Raw genomic sequence first — 20,439 nt, 5'->3', positions numbered from 1 at the left:
CCATTCTTTGTTATTAAGAAACTGCAGTACCTTGCATTTCCATCTCTTCCCGATGCATTATTTTTCAAGAATATTTTTTCCTACTTTGACGTGTTCACCGACATTCAGTATAGGCAGCCCAATCCCAATGCGGAAATAGCACACTTCACCGATCTTCTTAGAACCTTCATGTTACCCCCACCCGAGGAGTTACCTGAAAGAATCAATGAACATCCAAAGCTTTTGTACTCAGCAACACAACTCCACAAGGCAGGAGTAAGGTTCCGGCTTGGTAAAAGTGAACGCTCTTTTGAAATAAAATTTGAAGATGGTGTGTTGGAAATCCCAAAATTAGAAATAGAGGGTGTGACGGAAGTTGTTATCCGAAACGTTATGGCATTAGAACAAACTTGCTATATAGGAAATGCTTACTTTACTGATTACTTCATCTTCATGGATTATCTTATCAATTCCAGAAAAGATGTGGATTTACTTACCAAAAAAAAAATCTTGGTCAATTACCTAGGCGACAACAATGCAGTAATGTCCATGATTAACAATCTCAACAAAGGAATCGTATCCGAAACAGCGAGAGTTGATTACTGTAATCTCTATGAAGAATTGAATAGGTTCTATGAGAAATCTTGGCACCGCTGGGAGGCGACATTGAAAAGTGAATATTTTAGCACCCCTTGGAGGTTCGCTTCAACAGTGGCTGCTATTATTCTTCTGCTGCTCACTTTTATGCAAACAGCAAGTTCTATGATTGATCTTCTGTCTTCACGAAGTAACATGGGTTCAAAGACTTAATAATTATGATGGTTGTTCCCCTGTTCGTTGGAATTGACGTCGCTTATGTAAAATACCCAAATTATATATTTTGTTCTATGTTATTATTTCTAATGTAACTGAACTTGCCGATGTATAATAAGCTAGTGTTGTGTTTCAAAATCCTTGTAGGGTACTAGTTTTGTATTTCAAAATCCTCTTCTTTTTTTTTTTTTTTGGTTGAATAGTTCATCGTTTGTTTCTGAAAAAGAAAAAAAATAGTGTCCGAAGCTTTAAGCTGGGCCTCACGGGCTGGGTTTGTCTTCCGTTTTGGGCCGCTCATAAAACAGACCGAAATATTTGTGGTTCTTCTTTATTTGAGTGTTGGCCCAATTAATTTAATGACTCAATTCTGAACGAATTCAATCCTGAGAATTATTTTGACCGGCCGTCGGTATGGGTTAAAGACTTTGGAAGTTTGGGGGCCTTGTTTTATGTTAATTGATACAATTTGTGGTTAATATAGTGGACCTGATTTTAGTAAGAACTGGTATTTAATAAAGTCTACTATCGTTTTGTATAAATATAGTGGATTTTAATATAATGGACTTGATTTTGTATAAACAAATTCTATTATCGTTTCAGCTCAAAAAAAAAAAAAAAAAAAAAACCTATCTTATTTCAATTTAAAACCTTCATGTAATATTTCAGTTTTAGATCTATTAAATTTTTACTTGATATGTACAATCAAATTTCAAGCTATAGTGTTCATTCGATTGCTCTTATTATTAGGTTAAGACATTAATTAATTGTTGATGTAGAGTTTAAAAATGAGATTCAAACTTCAAATATCTTATTTAAGCAATAAATTTTATTAGTTGAATCAACTTTATTTTTTTATTTTTTTTTTTTTTAAAGTCCATGGGACTGCCTGGAGATCATGTGCATTATTACGACTTTGTTGTAACTTGTAAGTGCCCTACCACTGCTTTATCGTTAAACATTGTTTCATTATGCTTATCTCTTTTTTCAATTGAATAACTATCAGATTGGCCCATGTATAAATAAACATTTTTTTTAAGACAGTTTTAATGTATAACGTCCATTCCAAGAAATATTTCATATTTATTGACTTTTTGTTCGAAAAATTAATTTGTGTATAGCTTAAAATAGAACTCATATACCATTTCTTTACTTTATACAAAATTCTCGATTGAGAACCAACTATTAATTCCACTTATTTTTCTTTTCTTTTTATTTTATTTTTTTACTCTTTACCCATAAATTTATATTTAAATATCACATTTTCTTTTTTTATAAATATGTATAATAGAAAAATTTGTCAAATTTACACTTTTAAGCCCAAAAACTATCAACATTAGCAAACCTAAAATTTTGCAAATTTCTATAGTTACTACAATAATCGTGTATATTTACATGACTACTATTCATTTGTATTTTATATTTCATTTTTTTTCTCTCAACTCAGATAATCTCTCTCTCTCTCTCTCTCTCTCTCTCTCTCTCTCTCTCTCTCTCCGAACACATAAAATGTATTCTAATAAAATATAATATAAAATAGATAATCTGATGTGGCGTGTTTTGAAATGTGATATGTAAAATAGAAAAAATAAAATTTTATACTAAAATTGACAAAAAATGTTTACACCAATTGATGCAATTACTCTTATGCATGGCAGACAAGCCCAACCTCCCCCTCCCCCTTCCCCAGCATTTAAATTCCCAATTTTACAACTTTGTTTTTTTTTTTTTTTTAAATAATTCTATAATTAAAGTGAGGGGATTTGAATCTAAAGATCTCTATTTAAAATAACAAAATTTGTTAGTTGAACTATAAGACTCTTGGTATTGTATTCTCAAACCAATAGTATAAATTAATTAAACTTTTGTCTTTTAAGTTATAACTCTCATGTTGAACAAAAACTATAGAATTAGCACACTTTCTATTGTTATATTATATTTGAGCAATTCACTTTCTTTCTTGCTCTTATACTAAGATCAATATAAGATTTCAAAATCAACAAGGAAAAAAAAAAACTATCATCTAGTTCATAAAAAAAAAAAAAAAATAAAATAAAACTATCATCTGATTGGCATGATCTAGAACGTGGGCCAAACCATTATTTATCTACAAAGTTCATTAACAACTGAGCTATTTTTTCTCAATCATCGATGCAATATGAGATTTTTTCTTTCAAAACCAACAAAAAGAGAACCTCTTTAGGGCCAACATCGGGAATTAAGCCCATTTTCCAAACAATATAATTGGTCGGCACTGTTACAAAACTATATTTTTCACTATCATCTCGAGTTTAAAAGACTTGATTCAGGGCTAATATATCAAGTCTCAAACACTCAGTTTCAATGTTCTCATCACATCTGATTTTGCATTTTTTCCACGTGGCTCCACCTAGATATCGAGTCTCTAACACTCGATTTATAAGCCCAGCTCTCTCATGTACTGATTATTAATCTGGAAAAGAATTTTATATTTTCAGATCAACGTGGCACTCTAATTTTTATAAAACTAAATAAAAGAAAAATAAAAAAATGTTGGATAACATAGAAATCAAAATGTGGCATTGTCATTTAATACCCCCCTACCTCCACTTTCTTTTCATCTTATCTGTTTACCTCATTGTTCTCTACTTTTCAGTCTTTTCTTTTCTCTTCATCAATTTTTAAGTTTAACTCTACTCTCTCTTCTGCTGATATGGAAGACTAAAGCATCAATGGCAACACTAAGGTGTAATCTACCCAAAAAAATTACCTATTGTGTTGGGGGGCATAAGTAGGATTTCTTTCTAGTAATTTACTAAGATTTTTTTTCTCTTTTTTCCCTTAATTTTATTTCTATATATGAATCGGTCGGTACGGTTTATGGGTCAGTTTTGAAAATCAGCTTCAAAAAAAAAATAGGCAAAGCAACTTAATACCTTAATGAAAAGCTTTTCAAGATTGATTTTTGACCGTTCCCCTCAATCAAATCTATTCACAATTGGGAAAAAAAAAAAAAAAAAAGTGATTGGTAATCTTGAACTTTAAGATCAATGCCTAAAAAGCCCTAAGCAAAAGAAAATTGACTTGAAGATATTTTGTGAAAAACTCCCTCTTTGATTCATTAGAAATAGTGAATTTTAGTATTTTCCTGTGGGATTTCTGTGTGTTGAAAATATACCTTGTAAGGCTACTTATAGTGTGAAAATAGGGGTTTGGAATGACTCCCAAACAATGTGAGATTCGTCCTAAACCTTAACATTAATGTAGAAAACTTGTCTTATTTAAGTTTCTAGAATTCGCTATGCGTGTGCAAGATCGGGCTTGCGTGCACATGCAAAAAGCTAAGTGCGCAGGCTGATTTTTGCGTGCGCATAGTGAGGGTTTCCTTGGCCTTATTTTTTCAAAAATAAATTTATTTGCTCATTAAAAGTTATATTTTTCATTTTAACATTTCTTGAATCAATTTAACATCTGATTGGGCCCTAAATTAATCTTGGGTCTTAGAATTTAGCATCATTGGAAAACAAGGGCCGGAGTCGTAAGGGGTGTAAATGCGGTATCTACAATACCTAAAAGTTTGTAAGCCAACCATCAATAAATACTTCATTGGTCGAGTTAAAAAATACATAAGTTTAATATAGTGCTACTTGGTGTCGTAGCTTATCAATCTTTGGAAAGCATTCTATAATCTGTACAACTTACCATGAATCATGATCAAGATTATGTCTGTAGTGGGTTCTAGTTAGCTCAACTAATGAAGTCTTTGATAGTTGAATAAGAGATCTGAGGTTCAATCCTTGTTTACACCAAAAATTGATTGGTGTTTTGATATGATGATAAATAGTTATTATCAGAAGCAGATACTATAGGTTGAAACTCTGTAAAAATAAAAAAAGAAAAAAAAAGCTTTGAGCTAGGCCTCACGGGCTGGGCTTAAGTCTTTTCTTTTGGGCTGCTCATAAAATAGACCAAAACACTTGTGGTCCCTCTTTATTTGAGTGTTAACCCAATTAATTCCATGATCCAAATCTGAACTAATTCAATCCTGGGAATTGTGTTGAATTGTTAACACTTTGATAATTTGAGGGCTTTGTTTTGTGAATGGGCTATTGAGCTAAAATTTGGGTTTTCTTTTATTTTAAACAATTTGTGTGCTTTAATGGTTAATTTATTGGGCCTGATTTTAGTAAAAAGTTGTATTTAATTTTCAGGGGTATTTGACTATGGGCTCTTAGAATTGTTGGTCTGTTCAAAAAATAAAAATAAAAAAGTCTCCAACACGGTAACATCTATAAAACTAGCTCCATTCAATTTTCATAATAAGAACCTATCAAAATAAAAAATACAAAAGGCAAGGCCATTAGGTGTGGCATTTTATTCATATCATCGAGACTCCCTTCTTTTGATGGCCTTGTCACATAGTTTAGCCTCTAAAGGCAACACCTGTTTAGAGGACAAGATAAACTATGTGACAAATGCTTGTTTATTTATTTATATTTTTAGCTGTGGTTTCTCGGCAACCAAACGGAGCATTTGGAATTTTTTGGTATTTTAAATTTTGTATATTATGTTTGAAATGTTTTGTACTTGCTTTGGAATTGAATTGTTTTGTTGTTGTTTTGCTTTGCGTGTCAATTTGTTATTGGTCCATCGACGCAAAATGGAGAAGCACCAAACGATACAAACCAGCGCGGTTGCACGTGTGTGGCACGTGCTACAACCTTTTTTATTTAGAGAACTTAATATGGACTCTGTGATCTGTTAAAATTCATCTCTCTTTATTCTCTCTCACAGTTTTCACTGCACTTTGTGCCCAAACCTTCACTGAAAACCCTGCCAGAGCTCAGATCTGATCGCCGGATAATTCGCCGATATCTCCAACGGTATCCTTTCACACGTCCTTCTCTCTCAATCTCTCTATGTATATATATATATATAGATGCATATGAATTCGTATTTTTATTAAATTTCATCTATATATATTCTTGGATTTGGAGTTGAAGATCTGTTTGAGTTTGACAAAAGCCACGTGAATTTTGAATTTTCTTTGTTAGATTTTGCAGATTTAATGAATTAATGGCTATTTCATTTTCGCTCGTAAATGAACTTAGGTTTTAGTTTCATTTTGGTATTGTAGGTGTTGCATTTAATGGCCATTTTTAAAAAAAAAAAAATTTGGATTGCATCGAGTTCCTATTAATCTGTTTTGGAAAAGAAAAATGAAAAAAAGGGTTTGGGATAGGAAGAATAAGGTTGTGAAATGAGAAGAATGTTATTGTGTATTGAATTACGGCGAATGTATTTGGGTTGAAAAGGGGTTAGGGTAATATGTTGGGTGAGATTTTTAAGAGATGCAATGACAATAAAAACAAAACATTAGTCCCAAAACTATGAGACTAGTCGCAGGAGTTGGGGTAGTGGGGATTTAAATGTAGGTTCTCCTAAGGAGGAGAATTGGATATTGGGAGAAAGTTATTTAACTACTTGGGAACTAAATAGGATTTAGCAGATTCGGGTTTTCTGCCAAGAGCCTTGTAGCTTAGTGGGCATTGCTTGGTCTCCTTTATGAGGAGAACCAAGATTCGTATCTCCCCTTCCCCGCTTATTTTAACAATTTAATTATTAAAAAAAAAGAAGAAAAGAACATATTCTGGTTTTCGTGAGCCAGGTAGGTAGCTTTTAGAGTTTCAGTTTTATGCTTCATTTTAAAATTGTGACTCACTGTGCTGATGTTTAATTGGAACTGAAAATTTTGGCTGTGAAATTTAGCAATAGTAGCCTCCTTGGATGACTTAAACTTGAGCTGTGCTTTTGGGTGCAACATTGACCTTGTTTTATGTTGGGTTCAATTACAAAAATGTACAACAATGTGGGGACCCAGCCTGGGGTGCCAAGACGACCAGTAAATGTAGCAAATGCTTCGCCTAATCCATTTGCGAATGCATTTTATGGAGCTGGTTCTGGGCTTATCAGAGCTGGATTGGGTGCATGTGGAGAGAAGATTTTAGGATCGAGCTCTGAATATGTGCAAAGCAATGTAAGTGGCATATACTGTTATGATTTAAGACGACATTCCTGTTTGAGCATACAAGGGATATAATATTATGATAACTTGAATGTTGTCATGTTGGTATTATCAAGTTTGTTCTCAATCTTTTATTATTTGTGTATCAGTATGATGGATTAGAATGCACCTAAGCTCTAGAAGGCACTGTCAGTGCGGTTATTGAAGTTGTCAATTAGACTTTTAGGTTGCAACTATTTTTGAGGGAAATCAACATCCTTTTAATGTAATATATGCAAAAGCTTAGGTGAAATTATGGTACTGAAGTACATAACCTATGGTTTGAATGATTTTGGGAGCTGTAGAATTGGCAAAGTTTGAAAGTTGTCTTTTAAAATTGTCCATGCAGGGGTAGTGTGATCTTCCATATAAATTCCAAAGAAAATTAAAAATTTCATTAGTTACTTTCCTTTTCAAACCAAAATATATGACTGCCTTCCTCTTTAACATTTGTTAGGGAAAACATAACACGCCAAAAGTATAACTTAAAAACATATCACAATCACAACCATCAACAAATTCTTAATCTTAACAAATTCAGGATTGGGTTTGTAGATATTTTTTCAATCAATCTGGGTTAAACCGAGGTCAGGCACATATATTCTTGTTATTCTGTTCCACTAAGCTCATATACTCCATTACCTCCTTCACTATTTCTACCCTTGTTATTTTCAACCTTCCTTTGCTCCATTTCTCTCCAACTTGAAGTTGAAACCTAAAACATTTCAAAGTCATTTTTATTTTAACTTGTGCAAATTGCAAAATACATTAAAGTTATTTTATTATTATTATTATTATTATTATTTTATGGATATCTGAAGGCCCTTGTATTATAACTACGGCATCGCAAATTTAACAAAAACAGCAAAATTACATTTACCTAGGAATCAAGTTTGCCAGGAATTAGCCCAAAGCAAGAGAAAACAAAACCTGGGAATTGGTACCAAGCTAACAAAGGGAAAACTCCAACAATAAACTTTATTAGTCAAGCAAATTGTAAAACAACACTGATCCCTGGATTCTTTAAATAGAGTTCCAAACTTATTGTCCTATTAGGAAAAGAAAATAGTTTTACATACCTAGTAAGAAAAGGAATTAAATTCCCTAAGCAAATAGCAAAAGAAAACAAGGTTTAACCAATTACATAAATAAATTAAACAAATTGTAGATACCAGTTGATTAACCCTTTGGCCATATGTTAGCAAACTTCATCCATAAGGCCACTGGGTGGGCCGTTTTCTTCATGCTTCTGCATCCATATTCCATAAGTCTGCATAATTGGAGGCTTGTATCTAGTGTCTGCACCAATAACTGTCATAAAATCATTGAGTTTGTCCCTTAAATATCTGGGTTCTCTTATATTTGAATCTCCCCTTCCCCACTTATTGTAACGATTGAATTATTAGAAAGAAAGAAAAATAGATTATGGTTTTCGTGGCCTGGGTTAAGTAGCTTTTAGTTTTATGCTTCATTTTAAAATTGTGACTCACTGTGCTGACATATAATCAGAAACTGAAAATATTGGTTTTGAAATTTAGCAATAGTAGTCCCTTTGGATGACTCAAACCTGAGCTGTGCTTTTGGGTGCAATTGTTACCCTGTTTTTTGTTGGGTTCAATTACGGAAATGTACCGTTGGAAGGCAACATTAAAATGTGAATATTTTAACACCTCTTGGAGAACCGCTTCAACAGTTGTCTGCTAGTGCTCACTTTTATACAAACAGCTAGCATGTTCTATCGTCCGGATGCATAAGTTCAAAGGCTATATAATTTGGATGGCTGTTCCCTGTTCGATGGAGTTGATCTTGCCTGTGTAAAATACATAAATTATGTATTTCTTTCTTTGTTATTATTGTTAATGTAATTGATCTTACCTATGTAAAATACATGATTGTTGTGTTTCAGCATCCTTGTAGAGTACTAGTTTTGTTATCTCCACTCTAAAATTTCTTTGATTGATCCTTGAACAAAATGCCTGGATGTTTGAAAGCCAACCATCAATAAATACTTCATAGGAAATTGGTTATCAATCTTTAGAAAGCATTCTATACAGGTTTATCATGATTAAGATTGTGTTAATGCTCATGCTAAACAAAGATTGTAAATTCCCTTGGGTAATAAAATGGATGTTTTGAAAGAATATTTTCAGTAGTGCACTGATGCTCTCTTACAAAATTTTGTACTTGAATGACTACATGTAACACATTGATTTCTTATGCATTAAACATCCCGAATGCTCATGACATCATTCTATATGGACTTTTTGGGTAATTCGTTAATGTTCGTTTTTTGTCAATTAGCGTGTTCAGTTGGTGAAACTTTCCTCACTAGAATAAGGCAAAAGTGTTTTTTGTGTATAGTTTTTAAAGAGTTTTTTTTTTTTCATCACATGGAGATTAATGAAGAATTTTTAAAGAGTTTTTACTAATGAAGAAACAACACTCTGAAGTTTTATTTCTAAAATTTGTGTTCTAAGTTCCTCAGTTTTTACTTATTGCAATTTGCAAATTGTAACATGCCTATCATCCCATTGCCATTTGCTACCCCAAACTCTCGTTAAAAGCACCACTACTATCACCACCGCCAAGATCACCCTTCCTAGCATATATTTCCCCATGACTACCACTACAACCAGTTCATTGGCAGAAATAACTGTCACATTCATAATTATCTAATATTTTTCTATATTGTTATAGTACTTCTTACTACAAGTCTACAACAATGTTAACCCTCCATTTGATGCTCTTTCAAAAATTGAATTTAAGATTTGACATGATTATAATTAGATCCCTCTTTACTAGTTCCTAATCATCTTGAGTGCCTTTCAGATTTCAGCAGAACCTATTGTTCGGGGTAATTTGTTCACTTGCCATGTGTTGCAAATTGGTTGATTTCTTCGAATGATCCGGATAATATTCAAAGAGAAGAAGTAAGAACTTGCAGAAGAAAATCCATCACAACATGATGAGATTTGAACGTTAGCTTTGAGAATTTGGAAAAATCGGATAGAGTGAGTTGGAAGAGAAAAGGAACACCCTTCTTTGTGTACCTAATATTAATTTCCGAGTGCACAAATAAAAAGATGTCCAAAGCAATGAAACGCAATCAGTTTATGTTAGATCTAAGACATCAGATTACAACACTGAACTTTGGTAGATATTAACATATAACTAATAAAATTAAACAAATACACAAACAAAAAAAGATAAGTTCTGCAACCGATGATTATTTGGGAATGAATTACAAATATATCTATAAAATTTGAAACAGTGGCGGTAAGCAACACCAAAAGAGTATTGAGTAAAACCAACGCAAATAGTCGTTCCTACAGTTCAAGCATCTTTCGTACGTCTATTATTACAACCGACTTTAATCTCGTACGTAACTACACTATGTCTGCAAGAAAATATTCCAATATGATGCGGAAGCAATAGCTGCTGTCCGAACCATCACCTTTGCCTCTGATCTGGGTTTCTCTAACATTATTGCAAAGCCGACTCAATAACTTAAGAGGCATTAGGCGAAAATTTTGTGTGTAATCTTTTATAGATTTAAATAGTAATTAAATAATATTAATTAATTTTTTAATTTTTATTTAAAATCTATTTTTTTATTTTTATTTATTACATGATTTAATAAACTAGTATTATTAAAATATAAATAAATTGATATAATATATATCAAATTATTAGTTGATATAATAATTAATAATAATCAATGAAGTAAAAATTTGCATTAAAAAATATATATTAATTTGAGTGGGTATGAATTGGATGTGGCGCGTGTGGGTGAATGAGGGAGTTTGTAGCTGTGTTGGTGCGTTTGGATACCGCGTTTTGTTTGCTGTGTTTTCCCCCCCTTTTTTTTTTTTTCGCACGCTTTTTACCCTAACAGCGGTTACTGTTTATATACTGTACCTAAACAGTAGTCGTAATTTTTGACCACGGTCGTGAACAGTATATCCGTGCACTGTTTATGGACTCACAAATTTCATTTTTTATCAATTTTTTCATTAAAAATGAGTCTCACAGTACTATTTACACATTTAAAAATTATTTTACTACTATATTTTCAATTTCAACTAAATAAGTGTCTCAGTAATATTTTTTTTATTTTTTCGGACAAAATTTTTTGTCATTACTTTACCTTTATGTCAAATTTTTAAATGTTTTATTTTTTTTGTTAGTACTACAGGGTGTTCATTTTGACTTTTTTGACTTTTTTTTTTTTTTTTGTCTTTTTTCACTTTAACAGGCAACAAACCGGTGCTTGATAACAAATCCTGTAAAATATTATATACTCAACAACTGTGCAGTGTTAAGTCCTGTCATTTTATCAAGCTTTGTGCAGTGTGTATTATCCCTGTGCAGTAACAACAGTGCAGTGGGGGTGTGAGCGGACTGTGCAAGTGCAGGAGTAAATTCAGCGTGTTGTCCTTGTCCTGTCAATCAAGTAGTTTAAAAAATAATTTAAAATGATAGACTGAACTTATAGAAAAAGAACAAGGAACAAGACTCAGCGTGTTGTCTTTATCCTGTCAATCAAGTAGATTAAAATACATAACTTAAAATGAATGACTGCACTTATATAAAAAGATCAAAAATCAAGATAAAGAAAAGAAAAAAAAAGGATATAGATATAAAAATAGAAAGATGAGAGATTTGTCCAGATAATTATGTTGTATTATTATTAAAAAATTTGTCTAGTGTAAATTTTGATTGTAGTATATTTTAAAATTGAGTTAATGAATTTGTCTTTTAAAATTTAATTTCGTTAGTTTAAGTCTAGTTATTTTTGTTTTTTTTCCTATTTAATTTTTTGTATTTTATGATACAATGGGATTGTTTTAATACATTTTACTGACTAATAAAATGACTAAAATATTTTTTTTTATAATTAAAATATATAGCTAAATATTACAAACACACACATATATATATATATATATGTATATATATATATATATATATTTTTTTTTTTCAAATGGGGCCTTCTTTTATTTGGAGGCCTTAAACAATTGCATCTATGGTTCAATTGGCAATTGCATCTATTACATCATTCTTGTGTTAATATAGATTTACTCGGGATTGTTTAATTCATTCTTATTTTTTAGAAAATGATCCATGTATCTTAGGAATGCTCTTGACTTATTTAACGTATGTTGCATTGAACTGGTAGCAACAATAGGGGATAAATCTGCCCAAAATCACCTCCCTTAGTCAAACCCAAATTGCAAACCTAAAATTACCGCTTTTTCTGCCCAAAATCACCGCTTTTAAAAAATGGTTATAATGCAAAAAATGTAGTTAGTACCTTTTTGTTCTAATAACATTTTTTCTAAAAGTGAAAAAATATATATAATTGTGTGATTGATTTGTGTATGGGTTTTTTTTTTTTAAGTGAGTTGTCATTTGACATATACAATAGAATTGTTAATATTTTATTTGATGTGAGATAAATTTTCTCACCTATTTGAGAGTTTTAATGGAGGGAACGGAAAGTCTATTTCCTTATTTGAGAGTTTAAGTGGTAGAGAATGAAATGGATAAGAATGAATACTCATTCCTCTTGATTTCCTTAAAATCTCAAATTTTCATTCCCCGAAATTGTGAGAAATTTGAAAGAATGAAATTAGATTTAATGAATTTTTTTAACTAAAACTTTCAAAATACACTTATATATTCAACCATTTATTTTAAAATATGGTCTAATAGTAATATTGTTATAAAATAATTCCACTCATTTCCCTTTATGTTACTCCTAAATAAGGTTACGTACATTCTATTCATTTACATTCTTTTTCATTTCTTTATTTTAAAATATCCAAATAAGGTTAGTCAATTCCATTTTATTTATTTATCTTATTTAAATACATTCCATTTCGTTGATTTCCTTTCCATAAGGTTAGTGATATTTCCATACTCTTACTTTTCTTTTTAAATAGATTTCACATTTGGATCTATCAATATTGTGAGAAGGGTTTTGTGAAATTTGTACAAAAATTCTAAACTCCAAGGGAAATTGCAACATGCATCATTGATAGTGTGTGATTGTAATTTACTATTAAATATCAGATTATTATGATTTCTGATAAGACTCCACGATCTATCCCACCACAATCATTTTCATGGTTCTCACTCTTCAAGTTCATAATATTATATAGAGCCCTTTGTTATCATCTTAAAATCTAAGGATTTAAAGGTGATGCTCATAACAAAGTGCTTCCCACAAGATACAAAGAAGAGAGAGACCTGTAAAGTTGTAGGTGTGAAAGAAAAAGGAAAGAAGGGAAAAGGAACTGGGGAAGAACGAGAAAGAGAAAGATAAAGAGAAAGAGAAGCGTCCCCCACTTACAGTGTTTGGTCAAATCATCTTAGTCCCACAATTTTTAATATACTTACAACAATGTTATTTAGAATGTTACTTAAAATTTAAAAACGGGTAGTTCTCAAAATATGGTGTTTAAGGGGTGTTTGGTAGAGTAGTTTGAGAGTTGTTTGGAGTTGTTTGAAATATGAGTGGGTGAAAATATGTGTAATATTGTTTAAAATGTGAAAATTGTTGTTTGAACTTGGTGGCCAAAACAGGCCCTAAATATCCTAAATTAAGAACGGTAATTCAAACACTTTCAATCAAACTATTATCTGGGATCACATACCAACCAGGACACTGCCCATAATCAAACCAAATTGCAAAGAGGATGTTTAGAGAAAATAGAGAGAGTGTTTGTTAGGTGGATAGGTGTGAAGTAATAATAAAAAGTGAGAAAAATATTATTTAAATAAAAGACAATATATAATAGATAATCTGATATTGGTGTTTTTGCAAAGTATTTATGTAAAATAAAAAAAATAAGTTGTTATACTAAAATTTGCCTTATCGCACGGCTTTGTGCCTTTGATAAGACTCTTTTTTATTTTTTATTTTGGGTTTGGTGGCATAATGTTTAAAAGTAAGATTGAGATAGTGTCACAATTTTTAGGATATTTCTCTATATAAGTTTCTTTTTTTCCTAATTGGTTATTTGTCTAAAAAAAAATATAATATAGCCAAGAGTTTTTTTTTTTTTTTTATAATTTATAAATTTAAGAAAAAGATAAGGTAACGTGGAATAATATTTAAAAGTGAGATAAAAATAATGTCCTATTTTTTAGGATCTTTCTCTACATGAGAGTTGATAAATGTTTGAAAATTTGAATTTAAAATAAAAGGTGGTAATTCAAATTGGAGATGAGAAATAAAAAAGTCTAAAACTTAGGAACTTTTAAGAAAAAATAGTAAATTACACTTTTAATCAATTTTGTTTTTAATTTAAAATTATATAACTAAAAGATAAGGGTATTCTAGAGAGTTTAAGAATTTGTTTAAGGATATTTTTGTAAGCAAGATTTTGAAATTCAAATAGAGAATCTTGTTAGTAGTAGTGTAGATAGACAAAAAATTTTAGACAAATTAATGTGAATGCTTTCATAAATACAATACAAGAACTTTTTTTTAGTACTATTCTTAAATCTAATCTACACTATAAACCTATTGATTAGATTTTGGTACTTCTATATGAAGTCAATGAAGATTTTAAATCCTCATTAAGAGTTAACATTTAAATAAAGTGTGAATTTAAATATGAAAATAAATGGTGTGAGACTGAAAACTCGTAGTTAGATTTAAAAGTACTTGAGATGTCATAGTATGGTGTGATTTTTTTTTTTTTTTTTTAGTTGAGTCTTTGTAGCTGTTGGCTGTTAATCCCAGTGTGCATTTATGGGATTGGCATAATGTTGAAATATACGAAGCTGCATTGGTGAGGTTATTGGGATCAAGCACAGACAGACTTCGAATGCTCTTATGTTACAAGTCGTAAAGTATAAGTTGTGTATAAACTAGTTGTCGTTTAGTCTGCATTTAATTATTATCTATATATATATATAAAACCGAAGCCTCTGCTGGCATCACAATTTTCCACGTCAGCACAATATTTAAAAAATAAAAAATAAAAATAAAAACATTATAATACCTCAAAACCCTAGCAACCTTACCCCTCTCTCAAGTTAAGAAATATAAAGCCACAGTTTCTGCAAACTCTCTCTCTCCAAACGTAAATATCAAATTCAACCCCTTTAATTTCTCTTTATATTTTTGAGGCTTCTATAGAGTTATAGTGAGTTATGCTGATTTTGTTTTTTTTTTTTGTGTGTATAGATGGTCATAATACTCTGGTATTCTAAGAAAAGTTTGTGTTTTTGTTAATTGAAGGCCTTAGAGAGATAAGTGTTGTAGTTTGGAACAGCAATACAAAAGACGATTTTATTGGCAGCGGAAAGTAATTACTTTGTCTCATATTTTTGTTTTTTGAATTGATTTTGTGTGCTTTTTAGACCCTTTTGGATCAATTTTGTTAATTGGGTTTTTTTTTTTTTTTTTTTTTTTTTTTTTTGATAAGGTCCAATTGGGGAAGGTTCTTTCAAAGGGTTACGACGACCGCACTTGGTATCTGTATACTAATAGTGGGGGGTAAGTGCTATAAATTACTAACCCTTTTAAGTGTATAATCTGTTTCTAAAATTATCTATAATATTTTGTCATCCGAAAATTTTATCTCTTTAATTTTATTATATTGTGTTTCTTAAGCTATAGACAAATTTTCTTTGTTTCTTATTTTCAATAATAAATCATTTTATTGTAATACCGGTAATTGTTTGAGAAATCCAATATGTTCATATCTCTATAGAATAAAGAATAGTAGAAGCCAATTTTATTACAACTACTTAAATTGAGTTGACTTAATTCCGTACAATTACAAAGTATAGCATGAAAGATAATGGAATTAATTGTTGTAATTTTTATTTTCTTTCCATGTTTTGAATTTCCATGTTTTTATTGTTGATGAGAAATTAAGACTCAGTTGCACAATATGTGTAAATTCTTCAGAATGCTATTTTAAATAGTAAGTCAATATGTCTCTTACATTTGGGTATTAGTTAGAATTATTTTCAAATGATGGTACCAATAAAAGTGAATGTGTATAAATTTTGTTTAACTATCCCGTGCATCGTACGGGTTAGCGACTAGTTTTTTTTATTTGAGAAGAATAGTCTGTATTTTTCCTAAAAAAAAAGAAAAAAGAAAAAAGAAAAAAGAGGGGAGTACTAAATGCTGAATTGTTTTGTGCTAAAAGTGCTGAAATTTCACCGATTTAGAACGCATGAAATTTCACAGATTTAGAACGCCTCTCTTCAGTGTTTACTCTCTCTCTCGACCCGCCCCAACAGCTGTTCGGCAACCCTTCACGTCAAACTCAGATTTTCACTTTCCCATGCCTCGGGTCATCATGAATCATGGTTTAGGATTTCAAGACTGTACTCGGCTACACTTACCAAAATCAAAATCAGATTTTCCGTACTCCTCCATACTCAAGGTTGAAACACTCTCAACCCTCATCTCTCTCTCTCTCTCTCTCTCTTATAAATTGGTCTTTTCCGTTTGTTCTCCGTTATCTCTGCTCTCTGGTCTCTCTAGTGATTTTGAAATCTACAAAGCCCTTTACTCTTCTTTACATCAAAATCTTTCCAGTTTCTTAACTCCACCGGGTTGCTGGTTGCTGTTGCCACCGCCTAACACCCCACCTGACGCCGCCGCCTCACATTTTTTCCACATTGCACCATGGGTCTTCTCAGCCTCTCAGACTCGGCTTCCTAGTCTCAGATCAGGTAAAGTTTCTTCCTTTTTCATCCCTCTTTTTTCTGTATTCTGTGTTTGTGATATGGGTTTATCATTTGTTCAATTTATTTTTTTCTTTTTGTGATAAGTAATATAAATCATTTGAAAAGCAACATAAGGGATCTTGTTCAAATGATTTAAAACTTAGAGATTAGGGACCAAAACTGACCAAGTGATTGGATTTAAAGATGAAATCCTAGTTTTTTTTATTTGATTTATCACTTTTCAAAGATGGAACCCCTAATTTGAGTATGTTTGTTTGTGTTATCATTTTTCGTAGACTTGAGTTATCACTTTTCTGAGTGTGCTTTGTGTTTATTTTCGTTATACTCTTTGCAGACAGGCATTATAGTTAGTTTGATTCATTATTTTAGTGTGCCCTGTGTGTGATTTGTATCTGCCCTGCTTTATTCCTTGTTTTTTTTTATTATTAGTTTTTTTTATGATCAATATTCTTGTATCTTTGCTGTAAAAAAATAATATGAACCCCTGTTTTAACAAGATAAAATCCAAACACATTTTTATTTTCTTATCTGCCTGTTTTATTCCTTGTTTAGTTTTTTTTTTTCTATGATCAATATACTTGTATCTTCTCTGTAAAGAACAGAAGATGAACTATTTTAAAAAGATGAAATCCAAACACATTGTTATTTTCATTTGTTTGATTCATTTTGCTTTCCTAACTTAAAAATTTGAAATCCTAATTTTATACAGGAGTTGAAAGTTATTCAAGTTGGTTTTTTGCTTCATTTTCAAGTTTGAATCCTTAACAGCTAAGAGTTCTCTGAGGTATCATCTCTTTCTCTTCTAACTTCTTGTCATTGTTTGTGTTACTTTTGTCGTTGTATTTGTTGTCACTTTGACCTGTTGTTCTTGATTTTTCGTTGTTTATAAATAAAATGCTTAGATAAGATTTCATGAATTACTAGTGAATATGGTGATCTTATATTTACATGTTTTCCCTAGCTTAGCTAGACTATTATACGTTGAAAAATTTTATAATGTACTACACGATAACTAATACAAGATCAATGATTAATATGGATCCCTTCTCAATCAAAGTTCTTTACTGCATTAGGAAAGCTATTTTTTGGAAATACTTATAGTATTTCATAATTGTAACTAATTATATAAACTGTTGGGAATATTGCCTAATGTCTTTAGAATCTAAACTTTAAATTGACTTATTATATGCTTGAGTTTTCTTGGGGCAATTTTGCTGTACTGCCCAATGCCCATGCCTTTAGGCTTTGGCAGTTTGGAATATATGTTGTAATGTGTGAATGACTAACAGGTGATAAAAAAAAAAGGGATTTTATGAATTTTTATCTGTTTAATTAATGCCCAGGTTTTACATGCTATTGATGTTTAGCATGTGGTAAAAAATGGTATTTTGTGTGGTATTATTTGTTCACTATTGTGTCCATGTTTTTCTTTGTATTTTTTTGGTTCCCAAATGTTAATATGTGGGCTCTGGGAAGTATAGATTTGGACTTATTATGTTCAAGCTGACCTTGAAGGCCTAGTTTTAAGGGTACTGGCCCATTTTAAAAGAAATGATGTAAAAGATGCCCAATCTGATATGACAAAATTTAGAAAGCCCAATAATATTGGCCGAAGAGTCCCAAAAAAAATAAATCCATGAAAATCTACAAATTTGGTCAAACCCGCCATACCGTTTAATCTGACCCACCCCAACCGATGACCCGTCTCGGTGGATCCGACCTGTATTTCGGGTGAGTGGGTAAATTTTTCGGTGGCGCGTATAAAAAATGAAAAAATTGTAAGAGAAATTCATAATTTTTTTTTTTTTTTTTATTTTTTTTATAAAAAACATTATTAGTAAAATCTTATATTTATATTACATTGCTGGAAATGTTTCAAGTTTGAATTGATGATGGCTACATTGGCTGGTGTCTTCTTACTCATTGTGTGTAAGAGCAAAAAATTATACTCTTATCCACAATCTTTGACCAAATCAGTAAGAGGGGTAGGGTAGGTGATAATAAACTTAATAAGCATCCCATCATTTTGGCCCTTCTTATCTCTCTTTTCTTAGACATTTTCCTCCTTCCAATAATGAAAATGAAGGAAGACAGCTGCTAAGGCAGATTCCCTCAATCATAAAAGACAAAAAAGCGACCTCACGACGGCTGATGCTAAGGATGTGCTGGCCTTTCTGTCTACCATTTCCTTTAAAATTTTTCTTTAATTATTGCAATATATAAACAGAGTTTATGTTCTCTTCATGTATACGGAGAGCAGTCCAAAATCCTCTATTTTGTGTCCCTTATTCTATTACAAATTCCTTCACTTTTTCGGACATTAATACTAGTTCAAAGCCTTGTTTTGTTAGTACACACAACCAAAGTTTTCCATTGAATCTTGGGTGAAATCGTTGTAGTCAATTTTGCGCAAATGATAAATTATATCTAGAGGGGTCAAATCACTTCTTAAGACAGTGGGTAAAGTTCCACGCCTCGGCTTTCAATCATTAATAAATTTTTATTTCTTTTCAATTTTACTCTTGGTCTGTTTGATTTAATTCATCTTATATATTTTCCTTAACAAATATATCCTAATGTGATTGCATGAGTTCTTGATAGTTAATTTGTACTTACAGGGTCGTTCCTTTCGGCTTTCAATCAGCAGCTACACTTCAATAACCGAGGTAGGTTTTCAAACATTTTTACTCAAGTATTTTTGTCTATCAATGTATTTATTTATTTTCTCATTGTCTTCTTACCGAAATAACAATGACTACGCATTTAAAATTATATACAAATTAGATTGTAATTCATGTTTTTGCATGAAATCATTTAACAATAGTGAAAATGAATGTTTTTAGAGGTGGGTGGAAGGGGGATTTAGAGGGGTCACAACCCCATTTTTTTAATTCTCCCAATTAGAAAATTTTGGAGGGTAGTGTTAGGAATTTACCCTAGTCCCTATATACCTATGAGAAACGAAAAATAGATAAAAATTTGTGCCAAGAAAAATCACACAACATAAATATTTACAAGGTTCAACAGTGTGTCTGTCCACATAGTTGCAAGGATTTAATGAATAGAAAATACAAAGGTGCCATATAATACAATTTTCAATACATCAAACCCTAATCAAAAAAAATTTCACGTAGCAAATCTCCCATTAAAGCTCCATTTGGTTTGCATTTGCGTTTGGAGCGTCTATGTCTGGCTTCTTCTTTTTTTTTTTTTTTTTGACTTGCGCCTCTTGCACTGTTCTTGCTACTTGAACCGAGTAGGTAGGCAAATGAACAGTAGCCTGCGTGTGAATAGTAACTTTATTATTATTTTTTATTGTTTTCAATTTTCAGCAAAATAAGCGGTATTCAATTGTATTCTAAAAATGGTAACGCATCCAAATTAGGTTTGGTAACAAACCGGATCAAACACAACAAAATCCACATGGCCTAATAGGGAGTAGGGGGGAGGGTTTAACATTGTTGTAGACATGTAGTAAGAAGTACGGTAACAATATAGAAAAATATTAGATAATTATGAATGGGAAAGCAAAGAGGATGATCTGTATGTTACAATAAAAATGGTTATATAATCATTCCACTCCCATGATCATTTTTGTAAAATAGTCTATGGCTTTAGCATTTTCCCAATTTATATGATCATTCTATGGAATGTCCTCTCCTAATTTAATTTTTAAACATCCAAGCAAAGAGGAGAGATATGTATACCCCTTTCTCCGCTTAATTTTTAAAACATCCAAACAAGGGGAATGAATACCAATTCCTTTGTCATTTTACTATTCAGTTTTTATTTATTTATTTATTGGCTTATTGCACTTTTCGATACTATTAAAGTAAAGGGCTTTACTGTATTATTTTAGCGAACTTTCATCTTTATCTACCATA

General features: G+C 31.3%; 2 protein-coding genes across 51 annotated transcripts in view; both read left to right on the top strand.

The window, feature by feature from the left end:
* Positions 1–20,439, top strand: part of LOC126703600 (UPF0481 protein At3g47200-like) — a 146,698-nt gene that overhangs the window by 101,402 nt on the left and 24,857 nt on the right. For 4 of the 50 annotated variants that reach the window (XM_050402576.1, XM_050402575.1, XM_050402574.1 and 1 more), the window contains exon 3: positions 19,174–19,221. The exons of 40 other annotated variants lie outside the window; for them this stretch is intronic. In XM_050402576.1, the coding sequence (XP_050258533.1) occupies positions 19,174–19,221 (48 nt within the window). Of the gene's footprint in view, positions 1–260; positions 1,224–16,403; positions 16,541–19,173; positions 19,222–20,439 lie in introns of those variants that run through there. 6 more of the 50 variants (XM_050402587.1, XM_050402586.1, XM_050402585.1 and 3 more) reach the window with 2 other exon arrangements.
* The window catches only part of LOC126703604 (uncharacterized), a 49,084-nt gene continuing 34,235 nt past the window's right edge, over positions 5,591–20,439 (top strand). The window contains exon 1 of the mRNA XM_050402630.1: positions 5,591–5,651. The gene's annotated coding sequence lies outside the window, so the exon portion shown is untranslated. The remainder of the gene's footprint in view (positions 5,652–20,439) is intronic.

This window comes from Quercus robur, chromosome 10 (genome assembly GCF_932294415.1).
Source record: "Quercus robur chromosome 10, dhQueRobu3.1, whole genome shotgun sequence".
NCBI lineage: Eukaryota > Viridiplantae > Streptophyta > Magnoliopsida > Fagales > Fagaceae > Quercus > Quercus robur.
The sequence above is the reverse complement of the archived record's forward strand: the minus strand, read 5'-3'. Positions and strand labels throughout refer to the sequence as shown.